General features: G+C 40.6%; 2 protein-coding genes across 2 annotated transcripts in view; both read left to right on the top strand.

The window, feature by feature from the left end:
* The first annotated feature begins 2,339 nt into the window (after positions 1-2,339).
* Positions 2,340-4,562, top strand: LOC108902570 (lymphocyte antigen 6D). The gene is made up of 4 exons (XM_018704488.2): positions 2,340-2,482; positions 2,708-2,776; positions 3,746-3,868; positions 4,176-4,562. Exons 2-4 carry the CDS (start codon positions 2,728-2,730, stop codon positions 4,274-4,276), a joined length of 273 nt encoding a protein of 90 aa, XP_018560004.1. The 5' UTR covers positions 2,340-2,482; positions 2,708-2,727; the 3' UTR covers positions 4,277-4,562.
* A 283-nt stretch (positions 4,563-4,845) lies between these two features.
* Positions 4,846-26,208, top strand: part of anos1a (anosmin 1a) — a 33,139-nt gene continuing 11,776 nt past the window's right edge. The window contains 6 exon segments of the mRNA XM_018704489.2: positions 4,846-6,062; positions 6,267-6,546; positions 10,259-10,719; positions 14,479-14,526; positions 24,375-24,440; positions 25,282-25,504. Of these exon segments, the coding sequence (XP_018560005.1) occupies positions 10,522-10,719; positions 14,479-14,526; positions 24,375-24,440; positions 25,282-25,504 (535 nt within the window). The 5' untranslated portion in view covers positions 4,846-6,062; positions 6,267-6,546; positions 10,259-10,521.

Raw genomic sequence — 26,208 nt, forward strand, 5'->3', positions numbered from 1 at the left:
TGTGAGTGTGAATGACTAGTCTGTGATAGACTGGTGATCTGTCCAGGGTGAACCCCACCTCTCGCCCAGTGTCGGCTGGGATTGGTACGGATAATAAGTTCTAACTAGAGCCACAAACCAGCAGGAAACAAGGGTTAGAGTTGAATGTTCTGTTCATTTGATGTGAATGTTAATTGCCATGATGACAGTCATGGTTCTAAGAAATACATCATACCATCTTGCGAGCCTTTAAATCCTAAATAATTAGCCAGACACTAAGATTGATATTTGATTCATTGATGACGTCGTCTATGTATATTTTGTTTTACAGCAGTGGCTCTGAAGTGCAACCGCTGTGTTCCATATTCAGCTGGCGGCCGTTGCACCAACACAGTGGAGACCTGCTCCAGAAACAATGACGTCTGTGCTTCCGTTGTGTCTACATTCCCCAGTAAGTGCCCCCACCACCACCCCTCCCCAATCTCTATCCTTTGTGGCAACTGTGTCCTGACTCCAGCTCTGAACTGTTCTGTTCACCACAGGGTACTCATATTTCAAGAGGTGCATGAAGAGTTCAGACGCCTTTATTTTACAGGCCACTCCGCACTTTCAAGTCTTCACGTGTACCACAGACCGCTGCAACTGAGATGATCATCTAAAACCTCTGCAGAAATAATACCATAGACTTAATTCTGTACTATGACTATGTGACTCCTTTTTAATGCCTGGCTTCTCAGTTCAATAAAAACTAGCTCGCAGAAAGAATAATTGTATGTGTAAGCCTTCATTTTTTGTTGGAATATTCTTCCGTCTTTTCTTCCTGTTCAACATTTTTCTACGTGATAAGTAGTTGTAGGCCTACATCATATAACCACTTTAAAAAACCACCAAAGATACGTATCAATGTAGGTTTGTGCCAGGATTTTCACATGACCAAGCTGTATTGGTAACCTGGGAAACCAAACAGATGTAGATCACAGTGGATTGAGAGAAAGCAAACTGTAAATATTGTTGAATCAAAAAAATATATACAATTTAAAAAAAAAAAAAACACACATATTCTTAAATATAAGGCTCTAAAAATGTTACTGAATAATGCATCGATGCATTTTCAGTCTCAATGAAATATGTGCAGTGTCACATGTTTAGTGTAAACGGTCACATGACCAGAGCTGTTGGTTGCACCTGGTGACAAGGAGGGCTGCAGCAAAGCCTCCAAACAAATGGTTACTAAAGTACATTAACATAGAGATAGGACAATGATTTTTGGCGCGCATTATCTTTAAGGTGTCTAGCAGTTACTCAGATTTGGTCAGTGTGGTCATACAATGCGTGAACATGTGATGAGCTTTGCAAGCTCTGTCAGGTTGGATGGGGCCATTTGGATCTCAACAGAGATTACAACTAGCTATTTAGTCCAACCTACTGGCCTGAGTAGGGAGGAAGTGGAAAAAACCCCGAGTTCTGCTGCACTGTCACAAGCCGATACAGGTTAAAACCTCTGGTTTAATCTTTAAAAATACATGGCAGTTTATAAACTCATCATGTTTTTTTATGTAAAACCTTAATCTGAAACTTGTCTGTCTGAATTTATAGCTCCTAACAGCAGTGAAATGATAGACACACCATTGGAAAAAGGCAGGAATTTCTCAACAAGGCGACCAAGCAAACAGGTAGATTCCTCTTTTGTGTCACAGCTGGAAAGTCAGCTATGTTGCAATCAGGCCTGTCAGTTCAGCTCCCCCACCCTGGGTTTCCCCAATTGATTTGATTTTAAATGAACTAAATGTAAATGTATTATGAGCATGCAAGACTTTTAAAACAAAATTTTAACAACTATTCCAAGTCTGGGGTTTTTAGGATCTATCTCTCTATCATTCATAAACATGAACATATAGCACATCCAGTTACTGTTTTTACTCCAGTGTCAGTTACTGCTGCGACAGCTCCTGTTGTAATTCTGTAAGAACTACAGCTGCAAGTATGTGAAGAAAAAGGGAAGCAGCAGCCAATAAAACAGGAACATGATTAAATGTGATTATGTGGTTTAGGCATTAAACACACTTGACCAAATCTAACACACACACACACACACACACACACACACACAGACAATATAAAGCAGCTGACCTGCATCTCAAAGTGTAAAGAAGTTTAAATGGTTCTTCCTGTTTTGCCTCTGGTCATATATGGGCTTTACCTCTGTAGTCTGGGTTAAACTTCAATTAGATCTGTTTTTCCACGCAGTGACACACAGTCTAAAAGGCACAGTTCACCACTGCAATACAGTCAAGAGCAGGTGATCTGTGTTTGTGTGAGCAGATAGATGTCTTGCACAATAGCTGGAAAGTCAGTTGTGTTGTCAGTCCTGACCAATCACAGCACAGAGCACAGTCTTGTGATTGATTGCAAATGTGTTTAAAAAGGAAGAGCAGCGGGTAAAGCCTGAGTTTCTCTGGTGAACACAGGCACGCGCTTTTTAGACTGAGCATCTGAGCACAAGGTGAAAACCCATCGCTGTATTTTATATCAGTGTTTCATTGTTATTGCAGTTCATGCTGGTTTAGTTTGCACAAGCTTCTGATTTGTGTGATAAAGGCTCTTTCTGTGTTCTGATAGATCACCGGCCTCTTTGTAGACCAGATGCTACAAGTCTGAATGTGCAGTTGTGGCTACTTACTACAGACTAATCGTGTTTGTTGTGTTGTGTGTTTTTATAATTTAACAGATTGAATTCTAGGCTACAAAATGAAGGCTGCTGTGTGTGCCCTCCTTCTCCTGCTGACTCTATATCAAGGTATGTGTGGTTTTTTTTGGTTTTTGCTTTGCATACTGTATATAAATGATGCCTAATGATGATCTACACAAGTTTACTATGTACTGTATGTTGTTGCTACAACCCAGAGAGGGTATAGAGACAAACTGATTGTGCTTAAAGACCAGGTTGAAAATGCAATAAGCGACGAAACTGTGGGTGGAGAATTTCAGCCATATGATCTCAGCTACCTCAGATAAAGTGAATAAAACAAACAAAGCAGCATTTTAACCTATGAAACAAATACAGAAGAGGCATCTATCCCAATGCCTAGTGTGCTAAAATGTCAGATGTAGAAGTGATTTTGTGTAAAAAAAAAAAATTTTTGTGACATTGACTTTCAAACTCATTTTTCAATTGGAATTTATGAATGAAGCAGAATTGCAGAGAGGCAGGTTAGAGTAGATGGTGGGCGAACAAAGCCAACAACCATCACATTCACTGTGAACTTTTTCAGTATTAAACCACGATCTTGCACTAACCAAGTGCTGTGTGGGCTAAACATAACCATAGATAATTAACAACAGAGCAAAGATTAATTGTGTTAACTGTTCTTATTGTTATCATCAGACAGTTGTGATTAGAATTAGAAAACACAAGCAGCGTTTACTGACATGAATATTACATTTAGTTATTAACTTTCACATATAGAAAATTCAAGTCAAGCTCTGAAAACATTGGATCCTACATTTCCCACAATGCAATGAGCAGCATTTTTTTCATTTCACCCTCAGTGCCTGGGAAACATCTTTTAATGCCACCATGACATCATCAAGCTGGGAAGTTCCCAGTAAAGGGAACCTCATGGTTTTAATGCACTGAATATATCACTGCTATATGAAATCATAGAGTATCATAACTATCTAGACAGTTTGATTATATGCTGTATAAAGATATTATTGGTGAATTACTGCCTAACTGTGTGTGTGTGTGTGTGTGTGTTGTTTCCAGGTGAGGCACTCAAGTGTAACTACTGTTTCTCACAGGGGGGTAACCTCTGCACCCCTACCACCACCCAGACCTGTTCAGGACGCGCTAATGCCTGTGCTGCGGTCATTTTTCAAGCCCCGCTGAGTAAGTCCCCCTGTGGAGGCTGCCGTGTTTCTTTCTCCATTGTTCCTCAGCGTTTTACTGCTCTTTTATTTATTTATAGTAAATAAGAGAAAATAAGTATCAAAGAAGAGTTTATCAAATTACATATTATTATATATTATTGACAGGACAATGAAAGAGAGACAGGAAACCGGAGAGAGAGTAGGGGAGTGACAAGTCCAGTATGAACAGGTGTTCATATACCCACCTACTTATTGTTTTAAGACATGTAATTGAACAGAGTTCAGACTTGAGTTGAATTTTTCTTTGTTTTTTTTGATTGTTTCAGACCGTTCGTTCCGTCAGTGCATGAACATGGCCGTGTGTCAGGGCTACATCTCAACACCAGGTGTGTTCGCCAGGTGCTGCAGCACCGACCTCTGCAACTGAGCCTCTTCACTTCAGCTTTGGGCCTTCATGACGTCAGATCACGGATCTCTGCTGTTCAGTTGTACTCTGTTGGTCACACATTGCTGTGTGTATGTATGTTTGGTTTCTCTGAACGGATGGATGAACATTTCTTTGTCAGGTCAAATTTTAACCACTGTGGCGCAGTTCTGCTTAATGGCACTGGATGGCAGTAGAGCACCATACCAAAGGATGAGCATCCGCTTTGCCTACTGTTGCATGTGTTTTTTTTAAAAGAGCATTATTAAAAGACAAATAATGAAATTGATTGACATTTTGATATCTAAGTTTTGATGCTGTCTCTCTTCATGATGAATTTGAATGACAGGTGGTAAGGCTTATCACTTATTAAAGCCAAGTCGTTTCACCTGCAGCTTAATAATGGATTATCTATTGAGCAGAACATGCATTACATTTTTTTCAGTTGCTTGCAAAGATCAGCAGAAATAGAGATAAATGTGTTCTTTGTTCGGGCTGCAGCTCTCATCTCGCACGCCTTATGAGCTGATGGCTCGGCCTGTCATTTGCAAGAGTAATTTAGGATCTAAAGGCTATTGTACATTAGTCTGTAAACCAGATACAGTGCCAGCTGCAGTTAATGTGGGCGAGGACTTTAAGCTTCAAAATGTTCTACATAAAAGAAAGATCATAATGTGTATTTAGGCAATATTAAACGTGTCAGCACATGGGCATACATGGTTTAATTTAGTACATATTGTATGGTCTTGGAGTACCAAGGGACAAATAGATACACACACACACACACACACATGCAGGTTAATTGGTGACTCTAAATTGCCTGTAGGTGTGAATGTGAGTGTGTACCCCGCCTCTCGCCCAATGTCAGCTGGGATAGCCTCCAGCCCCCCGCGACCCTTAACGGATAAGCTGTGTAGATAATAGAATGAATAAATGAATGTTTTATTGTTTTATATCATTGAATTAGTTGGTTTCATTTGGCTTTTTGACTTTGATCAATGAAAAAAAAAAATCTCTGCAAAGTTATTTCAATTAAAAACAAATAGCACAGATATTTTTTTAGTAACATTTTAAGTTTAACCTTCAACAAAGCACATGGTTGCAAATGTTTTAAAGTAACGTGAGGATAATGTCACCAGCTAACTTCATACAAAGTGCACCTAAAACTAAAAAACAAACCTAAATCAAATCAATATTAATATGCTGTGACCCACCCTTTGCCTTTAAAACAGCATCAGTTGTTCAGTCGGTCTCAGTGTCTTCTGTTTCTTAGTGTGATCCCAGACTGACTCCATGATGCTGAGGTCAGGGCTCAGCCATCTGTTGCAGGATTCCCAGTCACTGCAGAATGAATTTGGGATTTCGGTTTTTGTTATAGTATCGTGTATTATGTATGTATATCTATTGTGAGGCAGCTGAAAGTGAAAGTGCTTCTCTCATTTTATCTGTCTATACATTCACCTACATGGCTACCTGTATTGTGTAGTGACTGCAAATACAGGTAGCCAAAATCGGTCTTCTTTTTGGACAGGTTTAAGAGCTTAGAGATCCTGAAGAAGCTCGGAATAGACTCATCGGGAGTGAAAGGACCGTGCTGAGGTGGTTCAGGCATGTGATCAGGTGCAGATATTCAGAGCACATCCAGCAGGGAGAAGACCCTGAGGGCGGAGCTGGAGGGAGTACATGTCCCATCTGGCCTTTGGATGTCTCAGGAGCAGATGAAGGAAGTAGCTGGGGGAGATGCACATCTGGGGTGTGCTGCTCCTCTGTGACCACACACAAAATGGAGGTAAGGGTGGACAACCTGGAAGGATTCTCACAGAAAAGGTCTTTTACTTGTCATGGAGTGTCTTTACAGTGTACTGTTGGTACCTCTGAAATCTAAAGGGAAAATAACCAGTTATCTGTTGTTGACTTCTTTGTGCAACTTACCTGTAACTCCTTATTAAATTGTTTCTGGAAGCTGTTTCTTCATGTGCAACCATTTTGACAGATAACCCTGTAACCGTTCTGCTGAGCTGCCGCTGGAGAGAAACCCCAGAACGTGGACTCCCTCCTCCCCACCACACACTCTGTAAAAACCACAGGAAAATGACCAACCTCCTTCTTTATGAGGTGTACCCCATTAAGTGGGGTTTCCCTTCTGTAACAAGTGCCTGAGAGCGGTGTGGAAATACCATTCAGCTGTCTGCGTGGAGCCTGAAGGACCCCACACTGAAAACTGGGATTCCACCAGCACTCATGCAGAGAGGAAGGCAGAAACAATGGAAAAGGTGATGGGAAATCCACAACAGAGCTAGATTCCTGAGGGTTGTTTTTTATTTTAGGAAGCAATGAATACAGATGCACCTTAGGGATTGAAACAACTGATCTGATATTCATCTGTTAGAAAGGAAAATGTATTATTACTCTTATTTTGATAGCTTTGTCCATTTCTGGCAGTCATGACAATATTGTACTGAGATGAATTGCTAGGTCTAGAAAGCAAAAAGAGCATACAGGTTGTTTGTGCCGCAGTTTATTTTATATGTTACATTTTACTGTTAGGCGACCTCTAGTGGCCATAGTAATTATGATTGGACCAGAGGAGGAAGTCGGTGAAGTAGTACAAAGATCGACAAAGTCCACAACCTTGTAATTGTACCTTTTCATTGTACCTACTTTAACCCAAACCATGATCTTTTCCTAAAGCTAACCAAGTTTTTTGCTTAAACCTAACTACTGTAACCGTGACTGTACTACAAGCTTAACCACGCCTTTATTACTGGAACCATGACGATAAAGCTCCAGTACACCTGCTGTTGTAGAGGAAGTATTTCAGATGCTCCTATAGGTTGTATCACAATCTACTGTATATGGTCCATCAGGTTGAACTTGCCTGAGCACAGTGTACTGTAACAATGAAGTATGATGGGCAGACAGGTTGTAAACAAACCAACCCAGCTATCTTAATAACTTAGTAACCTAACCTAACCTAATGTCCTGAAATGTCATTGACCTTTGATTCTTCTTTTTTATCTTTTCTGCTCTGATTATCCATGCTCCTGGTTTTCCGCAGTTAACTAGAATAGTGCAACCTTAGTGTTAGCAGTAGGAGTGATGACTAAGGCTACGAAAAAACGACAAAGTTGTAAAAGAGAGATGAACAGCAGTCTTCCAAGAGATATTCTCTCATTTGATGTTTTAGTAATGGTGATGGAGAGTGCAGTTGACACTTCGCTCTAAAATCTCCCTTACAGATCTTCAGCTTGTTTGAGATCTGATGCCATGGCATATAGCTCTGGATGAGCCCTCGTGAACTGTATGGAAGAGTCCGTTTGTTGTTTCTTTGCTCATTTATTCAGGTTTTCTTTCATTTCTATTTGATCCTGTGAAGATAGGGAAGCTTTTAGCTAAGTCCAAGCAGGAAGACGACTGTCCGTCTACGTCGTCATCACACTGAGGGTCTACCTCATTCTTAGCTAAAGGAATATCCCACCTTCTTTGACTTTCACTGCTGTTATTTCAATCTATGCCCCCTGTAGCTCCATCTCTCCACCACTAAGGTCAGGGCCACAAGGCTATGGCTACTTAGAAGGAAGTTTCACTATTTTTAAGGCTCCATTCCTAAAGATCAGTCTAATCAACACGATCAAGCTTTTGCGTTCATGTTAACTTGTGTTACCTTTACTAATTGAACTATGTTTGACATTTTGAAAAAAAGGCCCGTCTTAGCCCCAGCAAACTGGCATACACAACTGAGCACACAATGAGTCAATTACACCGTCATAGTGTGTTGTTTTTATTTGTGAAACAGTAAGTCAAGCTCGCAGCAGGGAGCTCAGAGGGATTTTCTCCTTCCTGTTGTGGGTGGACCACCAGAGCATCAACTCCCTATAGATCTGAAGACACTCACTTCATTAAGACCCTATTTTAAGAATACCCATGGCAAATACAAAAAACCCTAGAAAACACTTCAGAGATTTGCTCATTGGCTCCATGTCAGTTTCTCCATTGGGTGTACTGAGAAGGATTCAGTCAACACACGAAATTCAGTTGACATCTGCCTTTTAGTATATGAGATTCTACGTATAGCTGTGTAATGAACCTGACTCTCAAAAACTCTCAACTGCAAAGGCTCATTAGGCTGAAGACACACAACTATAAAATGTGCGCGAGAGCTTCGGTGCTTCGGTTCAGTGTAAGGTTGTTTGTAAATGCAACGTGTCTGGGAAATACAGGCGTCTTGTTAACCCTGCAGGATTCTCCAACAGCGCAAAACAGGGCCCCTTGTGCCAGGCATGAGAGAACTGACAACCTGAGGAGGATTTCCTCAGAGTTTCCAAAACGTCATGTTTTCTTCTTTCCCTAGGCAAGGAAACCAGCAGTGCCCTGACTGCTTATGAGAGATATGTTTGTGGTTACTTTAATAGAGGAGTCCATAAAAAAGCTGTTGTTTTGTAGCTACCAGTGAACACTACAGCTGGGATTCCCTGGAAAATACATCGCCCGCATCCCCCCCTGAAATTGGTTGCACTGAGGAGAAAACACTCTCACTCTCCTGGAGAAAGTTCCACCTGTGTGTAAAATCACAGATTCTCCTACAAAAATGTTTCCTCTGCATTAATAGAACAGCAAGAGGTGTGAGAAAATTTTCCCATGTGCAACATCTGGATTTACTACAGTATAAAACCACTGGAAATAAGCCATACAGCTTATGAACTATTGTGACACAAGAAGCATTATTAATGTTGTAGAATTACATTCATGTATGGTATAATACATTGTAGGGTTTCTATGGATTCCTAATGAACACTTTTACAGGGTTTGGATGAACTCATCAGCTCAAGATAGTTACACAGTATATTCAATAGAATGACCACACAACAACTCTATAGTCATATCATAGATTATACAATATGGTCACACTTTTTTATTGCAGATTTAATAATTGGTTGGACCTCCTGCAGCGGTAATAACCTCAAAGATTTGTCCGTGGATCAGACCTGCACACTAGGATGTCTGGTCTTGAACGTCTGTTGAACGTCTCTGAACGTCTCTGTTGGGTTCTAGTCTTGGGTCTGACAGGGCCACTACAAAAAGTGGATTTTTTTTTGGTTTGAAGTTATTTTGAGTAGATTTTCTTCAACATTAAAGTTCGCTGACCCTCTGCATCACCCAACAACTGCCAAGCTTCAGTTGGTGGACAGTCAATCTGACATTATCCTGTAGGATACCTTGATAAACTTGACAATTCATCATTGAATTCCCCTCGATGATGGTGAGCTGTCCAGTCCCAGATGCAGCGAAGCAGCCATGTTGGCATGCAGTGCCCTTTTTTAGACTCAAGATCAGTGATGTTAACCAGCTGCAATGGTACCTTTAAGCTTTTAGCTGTTACTCTCAGCTGTATTTGTCTGACTGATCTAAACTCTTTGAGATGACTCTGGAACCCTGTCCAGCTTTATGCAAATCAACTCTCAATTCTTTTTTTTTTTTTAGATTTATTAATTATTATTGTTTTTAGCCTTTATTAGCCAAAGTCCACAGAGGCCCATGTGGTATGTATTTGTGAACCATGGCTCACATCAACTGAATGCCCAGAGTATCTGTATGGGAGCAGGATCCTATAACAACAGTCTCTAATAGATAACATGGCTTGCACGTGTCATCATGTGTGTTAATGTTGTTATAGAAACAGAACAAATGCAGAAAACAACTTTTGTTTTTTTTTCACATATGTAACCCTGTCATTTTTTATTTACAAAATGTACAAAAAATATATCTTATATATAATATGAGATCGATTCTAAAATGTCAGACAAAACAACTTTAACAGATTAATGAATTGAGCTTTTTAAAGATGAGAATAATCAAAGTGCCTCTAATGAAATTCCAAAAGCTCCTGCTTCTGTATATTACCCAACAGCTGATAATTTGAATAAATTACACTGAATAAATATTCTTGGCAGTCATTGCTCTTCTTTATCATATATTTCTCCTCAGTACATCGGGATGTTTTGGCTGTACATCACATCAGGTGCTCGGACTGTGGCTTCACTGAACTGACAGCTCCGCCGACTGGGACTCAGAGTGAAGCCTCTCAGCATCCTGACCCTAACTGTGTACGCCTAGATCTTATAGCTCCTCCCTTGGCTATATAATTTCTAGTTAAGCTGGACTTCCATCAGATTACTCCCCCACTGCATCCTCCCTGTCTCTCAACCCCACCGCTGGACACGAGGAAGAAGAAGAAGAAGTAGAAGAAGATGCCGGCCACAGGCAGCGGTCTCATGATAAGCCTGTCTCTGTGGATTATTTTCCTCCTCAGCTCCGGCGTCTCCGCCAGGAAGCAGCGTGCCGATACTGATGATGATGAGTCCTGGCCGGAGAGCGTCTCCAGGGCGAGGTGTGCGTCGCGGTGCCTCAGTTTGCACAGCGTAGCGGCGCTCTCCACATCCCTACAGGTAAGCGCACCAGGTTGGAACTGCTGATAAAGTAACTCAGTCATAGTGAATTAGTGATTTCAGCCTACATTTTATGCCACTTTGAACTCATTTTAGACTCATTAAAACATAATGAAGATTTGAATGTGTTTTTATTTCCCAGTTTCCATTCATTTCTATGAAAAGTATGACACAGGAGGCTTCTTTGCTTTGTTGTGGAAAGTTTCATTAGACTTGAATGGCACTTTCATTGTGAGTAAATTAAAAGCAGACATGATATTTACTGTGAGGGTTTACCACACTTATGGCCAGGACTCTACAATGTGACTTTTATACTGTAGTGAAATGTATTAAAAGCAGTAGCTGTGTTTGAGAGTTTGTAAAGTGGTAAGTATTCTTTTAAAGTCCAATAATTGAAATATACTGAGCCTAACTAGCCTACAATATACCCACCATGTGTACTTTTGGGTTAAGGAAAGTTATTTACTACCTTGTATAATGATGCATGTAATGAATCAGGATGCTCATTAACATAATGCATTCCTTAGCCCTTAACCCTAACCTCAACCATCCTCCTGCCTAACTCTAACCCTAACCTGAAGCTGAACCTTCACTCTCAATCACCCCTTTAAAGCTGTGGCCAAAATGTCCTCACTCCCGAGGGGTGAGAGATGGAAGTACAAGTACACACGCACACATGCACACACAGTGCAGCGAGTTTCCTCTTTGCTCCAGGCTTCAGAGTGATGGGGACAGCATTCCTGTACACTCACTTAGACCAATGACAGCTACACAGAGTGATGGTCCAGTCCACAAAAAAGGGAGGAATCAGATTAAATAATAACTGCCTCTGTGGCGCAGCCTTGATATTCTTTTACATTGCAACTGCCTGCTTTAATATCTGCCAGGAGAATTGAGTCTGCAGCAGTTTTGTGCAGTATTGATATCAGATCATTGGCTGGTGAAGTGTGAATCACAGTCAGATTGACCTCATGGGTGTGGGTGCCCTGGTCAGGTCACGACTGGCATCATCCCTATAACCCTCTGACTGATTGGATAGGATCACTGTAGACATCCAGTTGCCCCACCCCCACCCCCCTTGGCCCTAGATAATGTGTATCCACAGAAGCAGTCTGCCTCTGTTGCTGCTGAAAAAAAGAGTTGCCAGTGGCTGTAAGGCCTATATCAGTGTGAACAACCTTCAAAAAACATGGGAAATCCTTGAAACTTAATATGAGGTCTAACTAGAAAAAGCTCCCAGACCTCTGCGAAGGAGGCAGCTCACCGAGGAGTGACGGTTCAAATCTGTAATTTCCGAGCTGTAACTGAAGAATGCAGTCCTGATTGGTGGGAAATATTCATCAACTTTAACCTGTTTAGACTCTATTATTCCTCTGCTTCAGCAGCACCGGTTGGAGCCTGGAAATATTCAAAATAAATGAGTTGGATGATTAATCACAGTGGTTCTGTTCTGCTACCTCTGGTCCAAACTGGATGGACAGACAGGAGGGGCTGCACATCATTATTATGGTACTGATGTGGGAGCAGAAATGAGTTGTGTTGACCTTCAGTCCATGTGCACCCAGTGTCAGAGTCACTGAGAATTTCCATAACTCCAAAAGCTTCAACCGCTCATGTCCCTTACTTTACTCACTGACTGGACAGTCTGGATATTAGAAAGTAGTCTGGGTTTGGGCTCTATGTTTTCATTTTTTACATAATAGCTGTGATTCTATGTGATCCTCTATGACTGCTGGGTTTTTCATACCACTGTGTGATATAATCATATGCACTATGCAAGTGTAATATTAGCAGAAACATTAAATACTAAAACAAAATATTCACACAAGGGCCTATAAGATAGGAAGAAATGTCTTATGATTTATTTTCCCAGCATTCCCATCATTATACATCTGCAGTTTATCAGATTGCCCCAAACTACACACAGTACACTTGGGGGAATTGAGGCCTTTGGAGCCCCAGTGGGTGTTATTTTGCCTGGTTAGTAACTCAGCTTTGCCTCAGGCACTTGTGTGGTAGAGATAGAGACTGAGCTGCCGTAATAGATTAGACCGCGAGAGGCCTTTATGAGTGATATTCACTGTTTACATCCCCTGTTCAGGTTTGGTGATCTTTACAACCACCAGTCAAGTCATTTTTAAGGAATATAAACCAACTGGTGCCCAGTCAGTCACAGCATCCCTACATGTTATCACTGCTGCTGGGAGCTGCCTGGTCAACCACTATATTGTCTGAGCAGCTCCACTGAAGCATAGTGTAATGATTTGCTGAAGTGCAGCTCAGTTAGTCTCGAGGAAGTTCAGAGAGAGGAGGAGACCTTAGCTAATCCCCCCCCACCCCCTCCAACCCCCCCACCCCCGGAGGAGACAATTTAACTCAGCTCTCCATCAATCACGCTCTATTTATTTATTGACAGAGCAAATGTCAGCGTTTGAAAGGCCACATGCTCTCATCTCTGTCAGAAAATCACCAGCACCCACAACAGTCAGTAATCCCATGATGTTTCAGCATCACTGTTTATTTATGATTGTGGTTCTTCTAATGTTTTCTAGCTGTAAAAAAAAAAAAAAAAAAAAAAGTGAAAAGATAAGCGTTAAATAATGGAAGATGATTTTATGTACTATGCACAAATTTGTACAAGGAATTACATTTATATTGGATGAATTCAGACATCCAGTGCCAGTGCAGGGGTGGTGGATGGACATGTAGAGCATCCAACATGCTCTTTAGTGGCCTTTTACAGATGTAGAAATCCAAGATTTAGCAGAATTGCCTAATATCAAAACAAGATTTTTTTGTGCTCTTTTCTTTCTCCTTTAGCATTGATTCCAAAAACACATCAGTGATCCACACTGTTACACTGAATGACATGTTCCTTCATTACCATCAACACACACTGTGGTTTATTTAGACTCAGTCCCACACAGATCATCATCCTGCTGTCCCAAATACTCACTACAGCGCCACATGTGCTGGTGAAAACAGTCCCCAACAAATCCATTGTATTGTATGTACTTCCTCCTGTTTGAGTAACATTTGTTTAAAAATGAAAGTGGATATCTGTGAGGCACAAAACAGGCCCGTGTCATGGGTTTTGCTGGCAGTTGAAAAACACAGAAGAATGCCAGCTTTATTCTTAAACATATGTCAGTGAAGGATAAACAAGCCAGGGATGAGGATGTGTTTAAAGTTCATATACAGTCTGCTGTAACTATCCCTTTAGCTATTTAAGACAAAGAGCGGTGACAGATGACATTGTTCTTAATATTTTTCATGCAGTTTAGCTTAGAAATACACTGCTGTGTTTATTTAACACTGAAAAAATCCAAGAGATTAGAACACAGGAGTGCTGATTTGTCACCAGTTTTGTCATGCTGAAAAAAAAAAAAAAGTCTATTGTAGCACTGTCTCATGTGATTTGAACAGTGATCCCAGATCTGCACTCATTATTTTTCAGCAAATGGCCTCAGGCTCACAGCAGAGAGCCATGAAGGACACCAAGTCCCACAAACTGGAGAGGGAAAACAGTAATTTGTCTTTATGTGGAGAAATAACAGTTGCACTATACAGTGTGAATTCTGTAGCTGTGTGATGTTCTCTTGGCAAACTGTAATTATATTGCCTGCCTCTGAACCGTGACAGCACAGTAACCTATAATTAGGGAATTAAAATGTATTCCTCTGCACTTAATTCAATTAGACCAACTTATTCATTTGTGCCTTTCTTTCTTTGTCTCCCTCTTTTTACTCCCCTCTTTAGAACAATGGGACTTTGGGCTGGTGTCAGAATCATAAACAGTGTGCAAAGGTAGGTAACCAGTGGTGGGCTGTCAGGGCCAGCAGAGAAGGCCTCTTGCTGGCCCAAACACTTTATATTTTTATATGTTTTTTATATGTTTTTCATTAATACTATATGTATTAAATTGTTTCCAATAGTCTTTTCTCTTCATCTCATCTCATTTCCTCTTGATTATGCTGCCTCCAATACAGTCTGTTTATATTAGAGCTTTTATCCAATCAGATTTCAGCCCTACCTTTCCAAACCTGCCTTGAGGCAAAATGAATGGCAATGGAAACTGTTGCCTCGCGGATCCTTTAACCAATGAGATTTCGAGTTGGCGAGGCAGGCTAACGTCTACATTTCCATTTGATTGGATAGAGAGCGTAGTGGTCAGAGCTAGCAAACCGCACCTATTTCTACTAGCGTAAGCTAAAATATGCTAGTATAGATTTAATATCTGTTTTCTCGACCCACAATGGCTGGACGACGAGGAAGAGTTCAATGGCGCGGTTGTGGAGGTTATTTGTGCGTCTTAGTTCCAACAATAAGTTCTTTTCTATCGCTATGAAGGCTAACGCTGAAACTCGAATCTGCGCAGTCGTACTTCTCGGCTAAGTTCGCTTTAGGGCTGAAAATGTCCGCTCGACGGAAGCAGCTTTTTAAATTTGTCTACAGATAATCAGCAGTTTTCGGTGAGTAAAATACATTTTACCAACAGTATATTTTATTGTTTACGTTTTTGTCATTGTATTGAGTTAATATTGCTGCTTCTGCTGGAGATGATATGTGTGACTCAGCTGTGGCTGCAGTGTTTGGAGACCTATTGAATTGTATTAATGGGTTTTTATAGCATTAGCTTCAGTAATGGCATTTATTCTGGCTACATGACATCTCTGTCTGTGCAAAGTATATACATGTAAAGTATAAAGTATACTGAGTTTCTGTATATTGTTGATGGTTTCTATAGCCGTGACATCATAATGACGGTATTAAGAGGCGGGTTAATTCAGGTAGGACACCTGTGAAGGTGTGAAATGCATAGCCCACCACTGGTTTTTCTTAAACTTTTTTGAAGTGCAGCACCCCTTCCCTTCTTTCATCACAACTCACACACATGCTCAGGTCATTATTCTGTTGTTCAGCTGCTCTCTTAGTTGCTTATAGTTTTCAGATACAGCAAATGCCCAAAACGATTGTGTCTGTTGAAGTGACAGTGCCCTTTGCGGATGTTGTATTTATGACTCAAAAGAGGAATTAGAGTGACGGTGTAAAAGAGCCAGAAAGTTCACAGATGGAGGAGGTCGGGGTGGATAGATGGGTCAGCAAAACATCAGACTTAACCCAGGAGAGTGCTGTTTGTGTGTTTCCTACCAACAGTCAGTGTTGGTTTCAGTCAGTCTAGTTTTTGTCATTTTTGTTGACCCAGGTTCAGTTGTCTCTGACTGCATTGAGAGCTGATGCATAAGTGTTTCGTTTAGAAAAAAATCCTCTGACAGTCACTATTCCTGACTGCTGTGCACCCTACAACAGTTACATTGGGAAGGATGCTGTGTAACTATGACAACCAGCAACCATGAGTTGTCATCATCAGTCTTAGCTGCTCCATAACTGCATTTTTAACAGGATTATGAATGCTGTGATTTTGAGGATCATTATTACATTTAATCTGTTATGACATGTTTGAACTTACTGTATAGATGTATCCGTAGTTCATATAAATGTCACTGCATTTTATTATATTGATTAACAATAGGACATCAAAAATCAATGTGCCTGCAGTACAGTCTGCGATGTTTAGAAGTGTTTCACTTTGGTGACCAGTTGGGTGAGACTGTTGATGTTTTCCAGTGTAATAAATCACTCTCCCTCTGTGTGTGTGTGTGCACATTGTGTGTGTGTGGGTGTGCGTTTGTGTATCAGCCTGGATGCATGTTTGCAGGCATGTGTCCACCTTTTGCCCTTCGCTGCAATAAATCACCCCTCATCCAAAGCACTGGTAGTGTGCTTTGTATGTGTGTGCATGTGTAAACCTGTACTGATGCATGCTGGTGCACTGTGGTGGTTATTACCCATTTCTCAGGTCTACCATTCATCACCAAACTTGGCCCTTCATTTTCAGACATCCTATACATCACAGCATTTTTCCAGCTAACACACCAACACTCATGAAAGAGGCAGACAATAATAGATGGGCTACACGCTCGGCTGCTCCCCTTACAATATTCTGTTCATATCATAAAACTACCCTGGGTAACTTTCATGAAATTATTCTCCTGATAATTTTATTTCACAGCTGCTGTGCAACTACTAAGCCCTGGTGTTTTTAGATAGTTAACAGTCCCCATGAGGAGATTTGTCTTCTTGTTGAGCAATGGAGATATTAATACATCTTAGCAGCCTCTCACTTTGCTAACCATGTGATCCTAGTGATGGGTAATTGTGATGACAAGTTAGTGCATCAGACGTCTCTCCAGCTGCATTATTAAGAGCTTGTAAAGTGAGATATCCAGGCCCTTTAATGAACAATCACAGTGAGGGAATGTTTCATGGCAGCGGAATAGTTCATGAAACCAGGAGCTGCTTCATCTTATCGTGTTTAACACAGTAGTGTTTTTATCAGTACATGTTCTTTGATTGGCATGTCAGTGGAGGAGCATATTTTATATGATGATACTATGTTGCAGCTTACATCTTAAGCATCCTCTCACTTAATAGTGGATAAAGCTTTTACCTGATTACTGTGTCTGTGTGACTGTTTCTTGTTTTATTGTGTAAAAATACAAGCACACTGATGAAGATGACACAATATTTTTTCACTCTTTATTGATACATGGATGGATGACATAGAAATTGTACAGTTAGAGTCTCAGATTCAGCAGGTCACTGTACAGCAACGTGTGTGTTTATATATGTTCTCTGCAGGATCATGTGTTTTAATGGGTGACTGATTAAACATTTGGAGTAGGACACAAGCTCTCCCTTTCACTTTCTGATCAGGGAAAATCTCCACACTCATCAGCAGAGGCACATATGTTACCATGGTTATCAGATGACATTGCTCTCTCGATAGTTCATGATGAGCAGATGAATTGAGCAGTAGCACCAGAGAAAGATTTAGTCTCTTTTCTTGTCCACATTAACCACGATATACTGCTGAGATAAAAGTCATCCGGCTCTTTTTCTGATTCCCCTGTTAACTGGCTAAAAAAAATAGGTGGATTACTCCAACATACTCAAACTGATATTGTGATTTTTATCTGCACTTTTTATTGGCTTTGAGTTCAGATGCCCTCCAAATTACAGTCCTGTTTAATCACGGTTAATTGTGAAATGAGAGGCTGTTACAGTGTGACGTGAAATCAATGCATTCCTCTAAAGAATATCACTGCGGGCAATTTACTCCAGAGTAACGTGGTCGTCTGTGCACTTAAGTTTTCATCAATGTACGGCAGAGCTTTAAATGTAGATTATTAAAAGTAGAGCATTAACATCAGTCAGAGGTGTTCTGCGATGACAGCTGCTCTCTGAAGTATTGCCACTGACTGAGCTTTTTCATCTTGTCTGCAGCCTCTTAATCAAAGGCCAGTTTTGATTTGCGGAAGCTGTAGCTTCACTACGTCAGGGCTGTGGTTAGCTTTGTTCAGATGCATTGTTAGTTTTGAGTTTTAGGGGCTTGTCTGTCGACATTACAGCTGATCATTGTGGTTTGGATACTTGTGATTGATGATGATGCTTTAGAACCATAAACTGATTTGTTTTCAGTGTCAAGCATAGCTTGTATAAAGGGCCTGTTCACCCAAAGATTTGAATTTACATCAACTAACAAACCAGTGATGCTGAATCATAAACAACATCCACATTACACCAAAGATTACTTTAAATTATAGCAGCTACTAAAAATACCAAATACTTCATGCTGATTATTTGGGGAACGTGGGAAACACAGAGCATTTGTGGTTTGCATGTTTCACTTTTATGATACTTTTATGATAACCTTACAACATCAGTGAAGTGTTGGAACAAGCAGATGCGAAATATGTGTAATACTCTCATCATCAACACACATGATGGTTTGAGCCTCTACACAGTTCACAGGAAAATTGTGAGTGGGAGGAAAATTTTGATTTCATTTCAGAATCCTTTATTAGTCCCTTGCGGGAAATTGTTGCATTGCAGTGCTCCATTTCACAAGTACAGATAAATAATGGTATGATATAAATAAAATAGAATAGTCATTAATCCAATCTTCAAAATATGACACTATTCAAAATGGACATTATATACATTGTTAATATTTACAGACATTTGAATTAAATTGTGCAGATAAAATTATATACAGAATAGATAAGATTTAAGTTTATTGCACATTTCGAAGAAAAACAATATCAGAACAAAATACATATATGGCTAAGTATGTTCATTTCAGATGACTGGACAACATTAGCACCCAGTTTTCAAAATACACACCATGGATGCAGTAGTAGTGGCTACCTGAGCAATGTTATGGGTAAGAGGTGTGTGTTTAGATCAGTTAGCAAAAATATGTCACATTGTAGACGCTGAAAATGTTCTTGTTGTTCAATGTGGCTTCCAGGTGATAAAATGAAACAAAGTGTGTTGTTTCAGTTTTGGACATTGTCACTATCTGGATTTAGTTTTGGAAATAATCCTGACACCTTCACATTAAAAACTCACTAATGTGGTAATCCCAGTATTGATACACCCCCTGTCCAGCTCCTCAGCTCAGAGAGGCCTGATGAGAAGCTTGTTGAAGCTTGTTGCAGTGAGACAGCCCATCACTTTGGCTCGTGACCATTTGGCCCCTTGTCGTTCTCACAGGCCCTGGTGGTAATGAGTGCTTGTTAATCCTTCTGTCACTATCTCCTCCAGGCAGACAGCCATTTGCAAGTGCCAGTGTTGATTAGCAACACACTCCCACACAGTCCAGTTCGATTCAGCTCTTAAAAAAGAGCTTAAGATGGCACTACTGTAGCATCAGAACCATGGAGGGACATTGTGTGTATGCGGTGACACTGGTGTCTTAGCTCGCAACCTAGACAATTGGCATCGAGCATGGTGTAACGACCTTCTTTCAGTAGCACTTGGCAGTCATTAGTGGACTTCAATACTCCCTACAGCCTTGTTGTGATGTTTGACTGAGAGCCAGACATCCATTTTCTTTCTCCCCTCCTCCCCTCGAACTCATATTTTCAAACGTATGAAAGTACTTGTGAAATGATTTGCTCGCAGTTCGTTCCTTGGGAAAAGCCGGGGTCTTGTCTGTGGATGTTTAAAGGTCTGGAACACTTTCAAAGACAGTGCAAGTTGTTGAAACAGGAAGCCAGAGACAAACATGGGGCCTGTTTCCTCTCCGAGGGGTTTGTCTGGGCAGCGAATCAAACGACGTCAAACACTAAAAGAACAGCATTTTGCACTGGTCAGCAGAGAAGTTGTTCGCCCCATTATCTCTGGTTGGTCATGGAGGAGGGGAGCGCAACCACTGCCAAAACACACACACACACACACACACAGCTTCACACTGCAGCCAGATAAACACAAGCCATGTTCTGTGACCTAAAAGATCAGCTTGGATCCCAAACCAATTCCAATTTGGTACAAAATTCTTCAACCGAGACAAAAATATCTTTTGTCTTGCTGCAATTGGTGACTTAGGTGCTTTCTCAAATCTCTCTAAACCACATCACCAAGTTCGCCCCAGTCAGCTTTATTTGCGGTATAGTGGAATGGAATGCTTGATTTAAGCTTGAAATGGGGCGGAAAACTAACTGACGCTGAGGTACAATGGGAATGGCACGAGAGTGGGAACGTCAGTTTGGATTAGTATACAAGTCCTTCCTGTGGAGACCAGGGAGGGGAGATGGGAGATGGCAGGGCTGGCACAGGGCTATCAGACATGCTTCAAGACATTTTCTATTGCAGAGCAGGAAGATCTTCACTCCACGTGCACTATGTCCATGTGGAAGCAACTTTTTTTTCCCTCTCTCCACTCTTACCTAGCAGTGGTACACACCAGTTACTCCTGGAAAAGGCTCTGAGGCAGCATTTCAGCCCACATGGTAAAACACCAATAATAACAGAACTTATTATAGCCTATATGTGCAGGGTATCAAGCATGGCAAATTGATAACAACAAAATAACACATTGTTCCTCTTATAAATAATAAAATGGATTAATATGCAGTAAACACATCCCTATGCTACAGCTTTATTTTGTCTGGTGTTAGCAGTAGCTTGTGGTTAATGTTGCTCAACTTTAGATAGGTATTGCCATATAAGAACTATTACTAAATCAGCTCACTGACTTGATAACTCCCCTTATGCTACACTATGTATTTGCAGTTACCATTATCTTGTATTTGTTAATACATAGTGGCCAGTGTTATACAGTCTTGCTTAAAAAAGAATGGAATGTTACAACTTGCATTTTGTTTTTATAGCTCTAACCATCAGTTTTATTGCTTATGAGGGTATAATACTCACCAAACTAAATGCTGACATCATGGAACAGGGTAACATTGCAAACAGTCTGATACGTTAAGTCTGTGTTCACACAGGCAGTCAGACAGTCAGACAAGTTGCAAACCAACCAACTGGTTATTCAGGTCATCTATCAGGTATTTGGAGGTTAAACTAAAAGGGAAATATTGATAATAATCCCTCAGGAAACACAGCAAGTCATAGTTGAAGCAGAAAGCGTTTGCCTTAGTCTTCAAATGTTTGTTTCCAACATCTCTGGTTGACTTACTGCTCCTGTTTCTATCTGTGATTTATTTTGGCTTTATACTTTTAGCACAGATGCTGCATTCTGAGATCTCATTCATTGAGATCAGAACTGATGGCCAGAGCTATGAAAAAAAAGAGTTGTAACAGTTGAAATAAACCATAGTTTTCCTTTGAATTATGTTTGATCCCATTAACTATAGTACTGCTGATCATTTCTTTTAAAGCTCTTGGTTTTCCCTCATCTTTTGGGCAGTTATTTTGGATTCCATTTAACTTGCAGACATGAAACTTGGTGTTTGATAATCCTTAATAGCAAACATTGTTATTCTTGTGAAATCAGTCTTGCTGCTGTGTGGTGTGTGGTCACAGTACTACAACAGAATAACAATGTACCCATGACTATAAAAGCAGGGATGAGACACAGTGATATAAGTCTAAATTTTCCCATGTTTGTTGATTTTCTTGCTGTAATGAAATGAATGAAAACAACAGCCTGTAATGTGTGAGATACTATGACACTGGTTATGCTTTGGGACAATCCCTGTTATAATTCATTATATCAGATTTAGTTGAGAGTGACTGGATCATAATTTTAATTAAATGATAATCTCAGTGTGTATTAATGAAAATATTTCCTCCTCTCAGTCCCAATTAATTGTATTATATTAATTAATGTAAAATAATGGTGCAGGTTAACAGAGTTAATGAAGAGTCTTGTCATGAAGTTCTATGCACAGCCTTTTTCCTACAAATTTATTCATTGTTTCCTGACAACCATTATATCCCACACTAACACACACACACACACACACACGAGTACGCATCCTTTCACAATCTTCAACAGCTGTTAGAAATGAGCCTGTTCACCGTGTTCACTGGGAGAAAACATGCCCCAGGATGATGAGAAAACCAGTCCCTGCCAGATCCTTTATAAAGCTGCCACTCCCTTGGCCCTGGACAAAACAAGTTGTTTTAACCCTGTATGCTATAAAGTCTCAGAAGTTAAAGCATATTACAGTACATCATCCATTATCTGTTATCTGTACCACTTATCCAGAATTGGTTCGCAATGGCAGCAGGTTAAAGAAGTTTTTCCAGATGTCCCTCTCAGTGTTTTGCAGTTCTTCCAGGAGGATCCTGAGTGGTTCCCCAGCCAGATGTAATATACAGTCTCCTACCATTTGGATTTGACCAGAAAACCTCAGATGGAAGACACCAGAGGAAGCATCCTGATCACATGCCCAAACCACCTCAATTGACTCCTTTTGACATAAAGGAGCACCATCTCTGCTCCAAACTCCCTATGGATGTCTGAGTGCTTTCATTATCATATCTATAAGGGTGACCCCAGCCACCTTATGCAGGAATTTGAACTCATGACCATAGATAAGTGTTGGACTGACTAGTAAATTGAAAATTTCATCTACCGGTTCAGCTCCCTATGCACCACAATGATCCAGGACAATGCCTGTATTACTGCTGGTGCTGCACCAAAGCACCTGTCAATCTCATGCTCCATTTTACCATTACTTTTAAACAAGACTCTGAGATACGGAGGCAGCAACTAACTCCCAACCCGAAGGGAGCAACCCAGCCCTGCAGAGAACATTGGCATCAGACTTGGAGGTGCTGACTCTCAGCTGCAAACCACCCCACTGCATACTGAAGGTGTGACCGTCTGATGAAGCCAACAGAACCACATCGCCTGCATAAAGTAGCAGGTCGATTCTGAGATTCCCAAACTGGACACACTTCACCCCACAGCTGTGCCCCCTGTCCATGATAATCACAAACAGGATTGGCGATCGGGGATGACCCCAGTGGAGGCCAATACTGAGAATACGAACCCAACTCTCCACACACCCCTATTCCTGCAGTGGGACATGGACATAAGCATACTCCAAGTCCATAAAACATATGTAGACTGGATGAGCAAATTCCCATGAACTTGATTCAAACTTTTGAGAAATGCTATCTGCAGGCATCAGTAAACACAAGTTTGTTGAGTTTACAGTACTTCTCTAACTTTCAAGCAACTTGCTATGTCCTTGTGATGCTTCTGTACATTGCTCTCCTCCCCACTGTTTCTCACTACAGCATGAAATTACAATCAGTGTACACCGGCTCCCCTGGGCTACCTCTGCTTACGGTATAGAGGGTGATGCTGTTAATTGGTGACATGCTCCAGAAACAGCCTGAAAATACATTCATTAGCTTTCCCTTACTTTTTCGTGTGTGCTGACATACACTGTAACACCAGCAACCCCAGATTACATTTACACTTCTTATTTGAGCCTATGAGACTATTGGTTGAGCCACTGCATTCATCCATACTTTTAAATACTCCTACTAATACATTATTACAGCCAGGAATATATTTTTGCTTGTTCAGGAAATGTTACATTCACCCAGGATGGATTCTTGTACATTAACAAGCACAGGAGTTTGACTCTGGAGTCCAGAGTTCATGTCCAGAGTTGTACTGTAGCTCCATTTGAGGACACCAAAGTTATATGAGGATTGACCTGAACATACCTTCAAGCCACATACACACCACCTTTAATCAGTTCATTTGAATCTATTGAAATATTGAAGGACTACTAGCTACAACAATGTCCAATGTTGTGGTGGTGACTGATCACTTCAAGTGTCTACCTGTGTCTTGATGTATTTCAGTGTATTTTTGCTGTTGATTGAAGTGGTTCCATGCATCCTCATTGAAAACAGTTACACATTTGTATGGACTGTTGGTAATACAACTTGTTCTTTTGAAATCTTGAAAGCAAACTTTCATCTGACAGCGAGATGACAGATCATAATCTGGCAGATAAAGCTTATCTTTGGTCAGACCTGCTTTGATAAAAGTCTGGTCAGTGCTTTGGGCTTTAATAATAAAACTCACAGTCTGAATGATTCATATTAGCATGCCGGAGGAGTTATTGTTACCTGGGATAGAGATGTTAAGTGGATGAAATTCTCGGACACTCTTTTAAGTCAGTTCAGCATTCAGTGGTAAGAGAAGCTGAAATATTTTTCTCCTAATCAGTCCCAAGAGATAGATTCACCTCCAAATCTTCTTATTTATATCTGACTCTAACTCTTACTCACATTGGTTGCTTTCACATCTACAGTGCCTGGAGCCCTGCAAAGATTCCTGGGAGATGAAGAGGAAAAACAACTGCAGAGAGCTGTGTGAGGTACAATACAATGTACAGTCACACTGTATGCTTTCAGTGCACTAGGAGAAGGCGTTTTTATGTGCTCAAACCAGCCTGCGGTCATTGTGTAGAGCTACTGAGGGTCCAATGCAAACACGTCAACATTAATGAATCACAGTAGGTTTGGTTAGATGCTCTGCATCAACAACTACACTTCAGCTACACGTTGTTAATAGTTTAGAATTATGGATCATGATTTTTCGCAAGGAAAAACATACAATAATGAATGAAGAAAAGACTATGGATTGGTAGATTATGATAAATTTGACACTTTTTAAATTATCAGAAATATTTTCGGTATATTATTATTTGATAATGTTGACATATCCCAAACTGTCAGCTTGTGATCAGCTAGTTTTTTTTTTTTTTCCAGTTTTTTTGTGATGTGTTTCATTACATCTTCAGGATATTTTTGTGGGGAATATTATTAACATTTGTACCCAGCCTTGGTCTTGCCAAAAATTATACATTTATGAGCCGAGTGGAAAATAACAAACAAAAACCACATGCTCACTTACCTTCCAGGCTTCTGTAGAAAGTGTTTTGTATTTGTAGTAAAACACTAGACAGAGGATAATGTTTCATTTTGCTTTACTGCGTGCACACATTTCACAAATTCACACACTGCAATACCTCAAAACAGTTACACAGCGACCTGAAATAGAACTAGCTATCAGAACATAATAGAATCTTTCTCATTAAGTAAATTAATGCATAGTCATTAACATTACAGTTTCAGGCCCAACAGTTCCAGTAAATTTAAGTCACAAGCAAGTTACCTAGCCTGCGTTGCTAACCTGTCTCCCTCCACCCCATCCAGCGGGTGTTTCCCAAGAAGCACTGGGAGTGTGTGACCAGCTGTGAGTTCCTCCAGTCAGTGTTGGCGATGAAGCAGGGCAGCTGTCCACCTCCAGAGAGAGCCAGCGGCTTTGCGGCTGCCTGCGTAGAGAGCTGTGATCACGACCGGGAATGCCCGGCTCAGAAGAAATGCTGCTCCAACGGCTGCGGTCACACTTGCCAAACTCCTAAGGACCTCTACAAGGGTAAGTAGAGTGAATGTCATAGATCCAGTGAGGGAAAAAAGTTAAATGAATGATTGTATTTTAGTTGCACAATAGTGAGTACCCAGCAACAAGATTTCAAGACAGAAGTGATGCTACTTGAGCCTTGAGTTCTGTAGCTGCAGCATCCAGTCACTTCCAGTGGAGGTTTTCAGGCACAGGATGGGACAGAACGTTAGTCCCCTGCCACTTGGCCCACACAGTGTTTGAGTGAGTTTGTAACACTGTTGGTTGTGATGCTCTAATTTTTATATATGAGGGACTTCAGAGGAGGATCTGCCTTTTCCTGGAGGCAGCAGGCCTACGTACGGCATGTATCGAGCTCATAGCACTAGATGTGACTGCATGAGGCAAAAGGGAACACTGCACATTAACATTAACTCTCAAGAAGAAGCAGTATTTGGACTTTTGCTTTTTGACAAACAAGGGTCTCAACTGGAGGACAGCAGCTTTAATTAGAAATGAACTATTAATTGTGAGTAACAGTTTTACTGACTGTCGTATAGTAAGACACTGAACATTCATTATCATTACTCCCTCACTGATCCTGCACGTTAGGTGTTTTAATAAAGGAGAAAATGAGCACCATAATTGCACCTCACCAACTAATCAGTCAAATCAGTGTTATTGTAAAGCTGTGTTTATTGTCAGAAAAGTGCTGTTCTATTATTATTATTTTTTTATTA

Source organism: Lates calcarifer, linkage group LG7_2 (genome assembly GCF_001640805.2).
Source record: "Lates calcarifer isolate ASB-BC8 linkage group LG7_2, TLL_Latcal_v3, whole genome shotgun sequence".
Lineage (NCBI taxonomy): Eukaryota > Metazoa > Chordata > Actinopteri > Centropomidae > Lates > Lates calcarifer.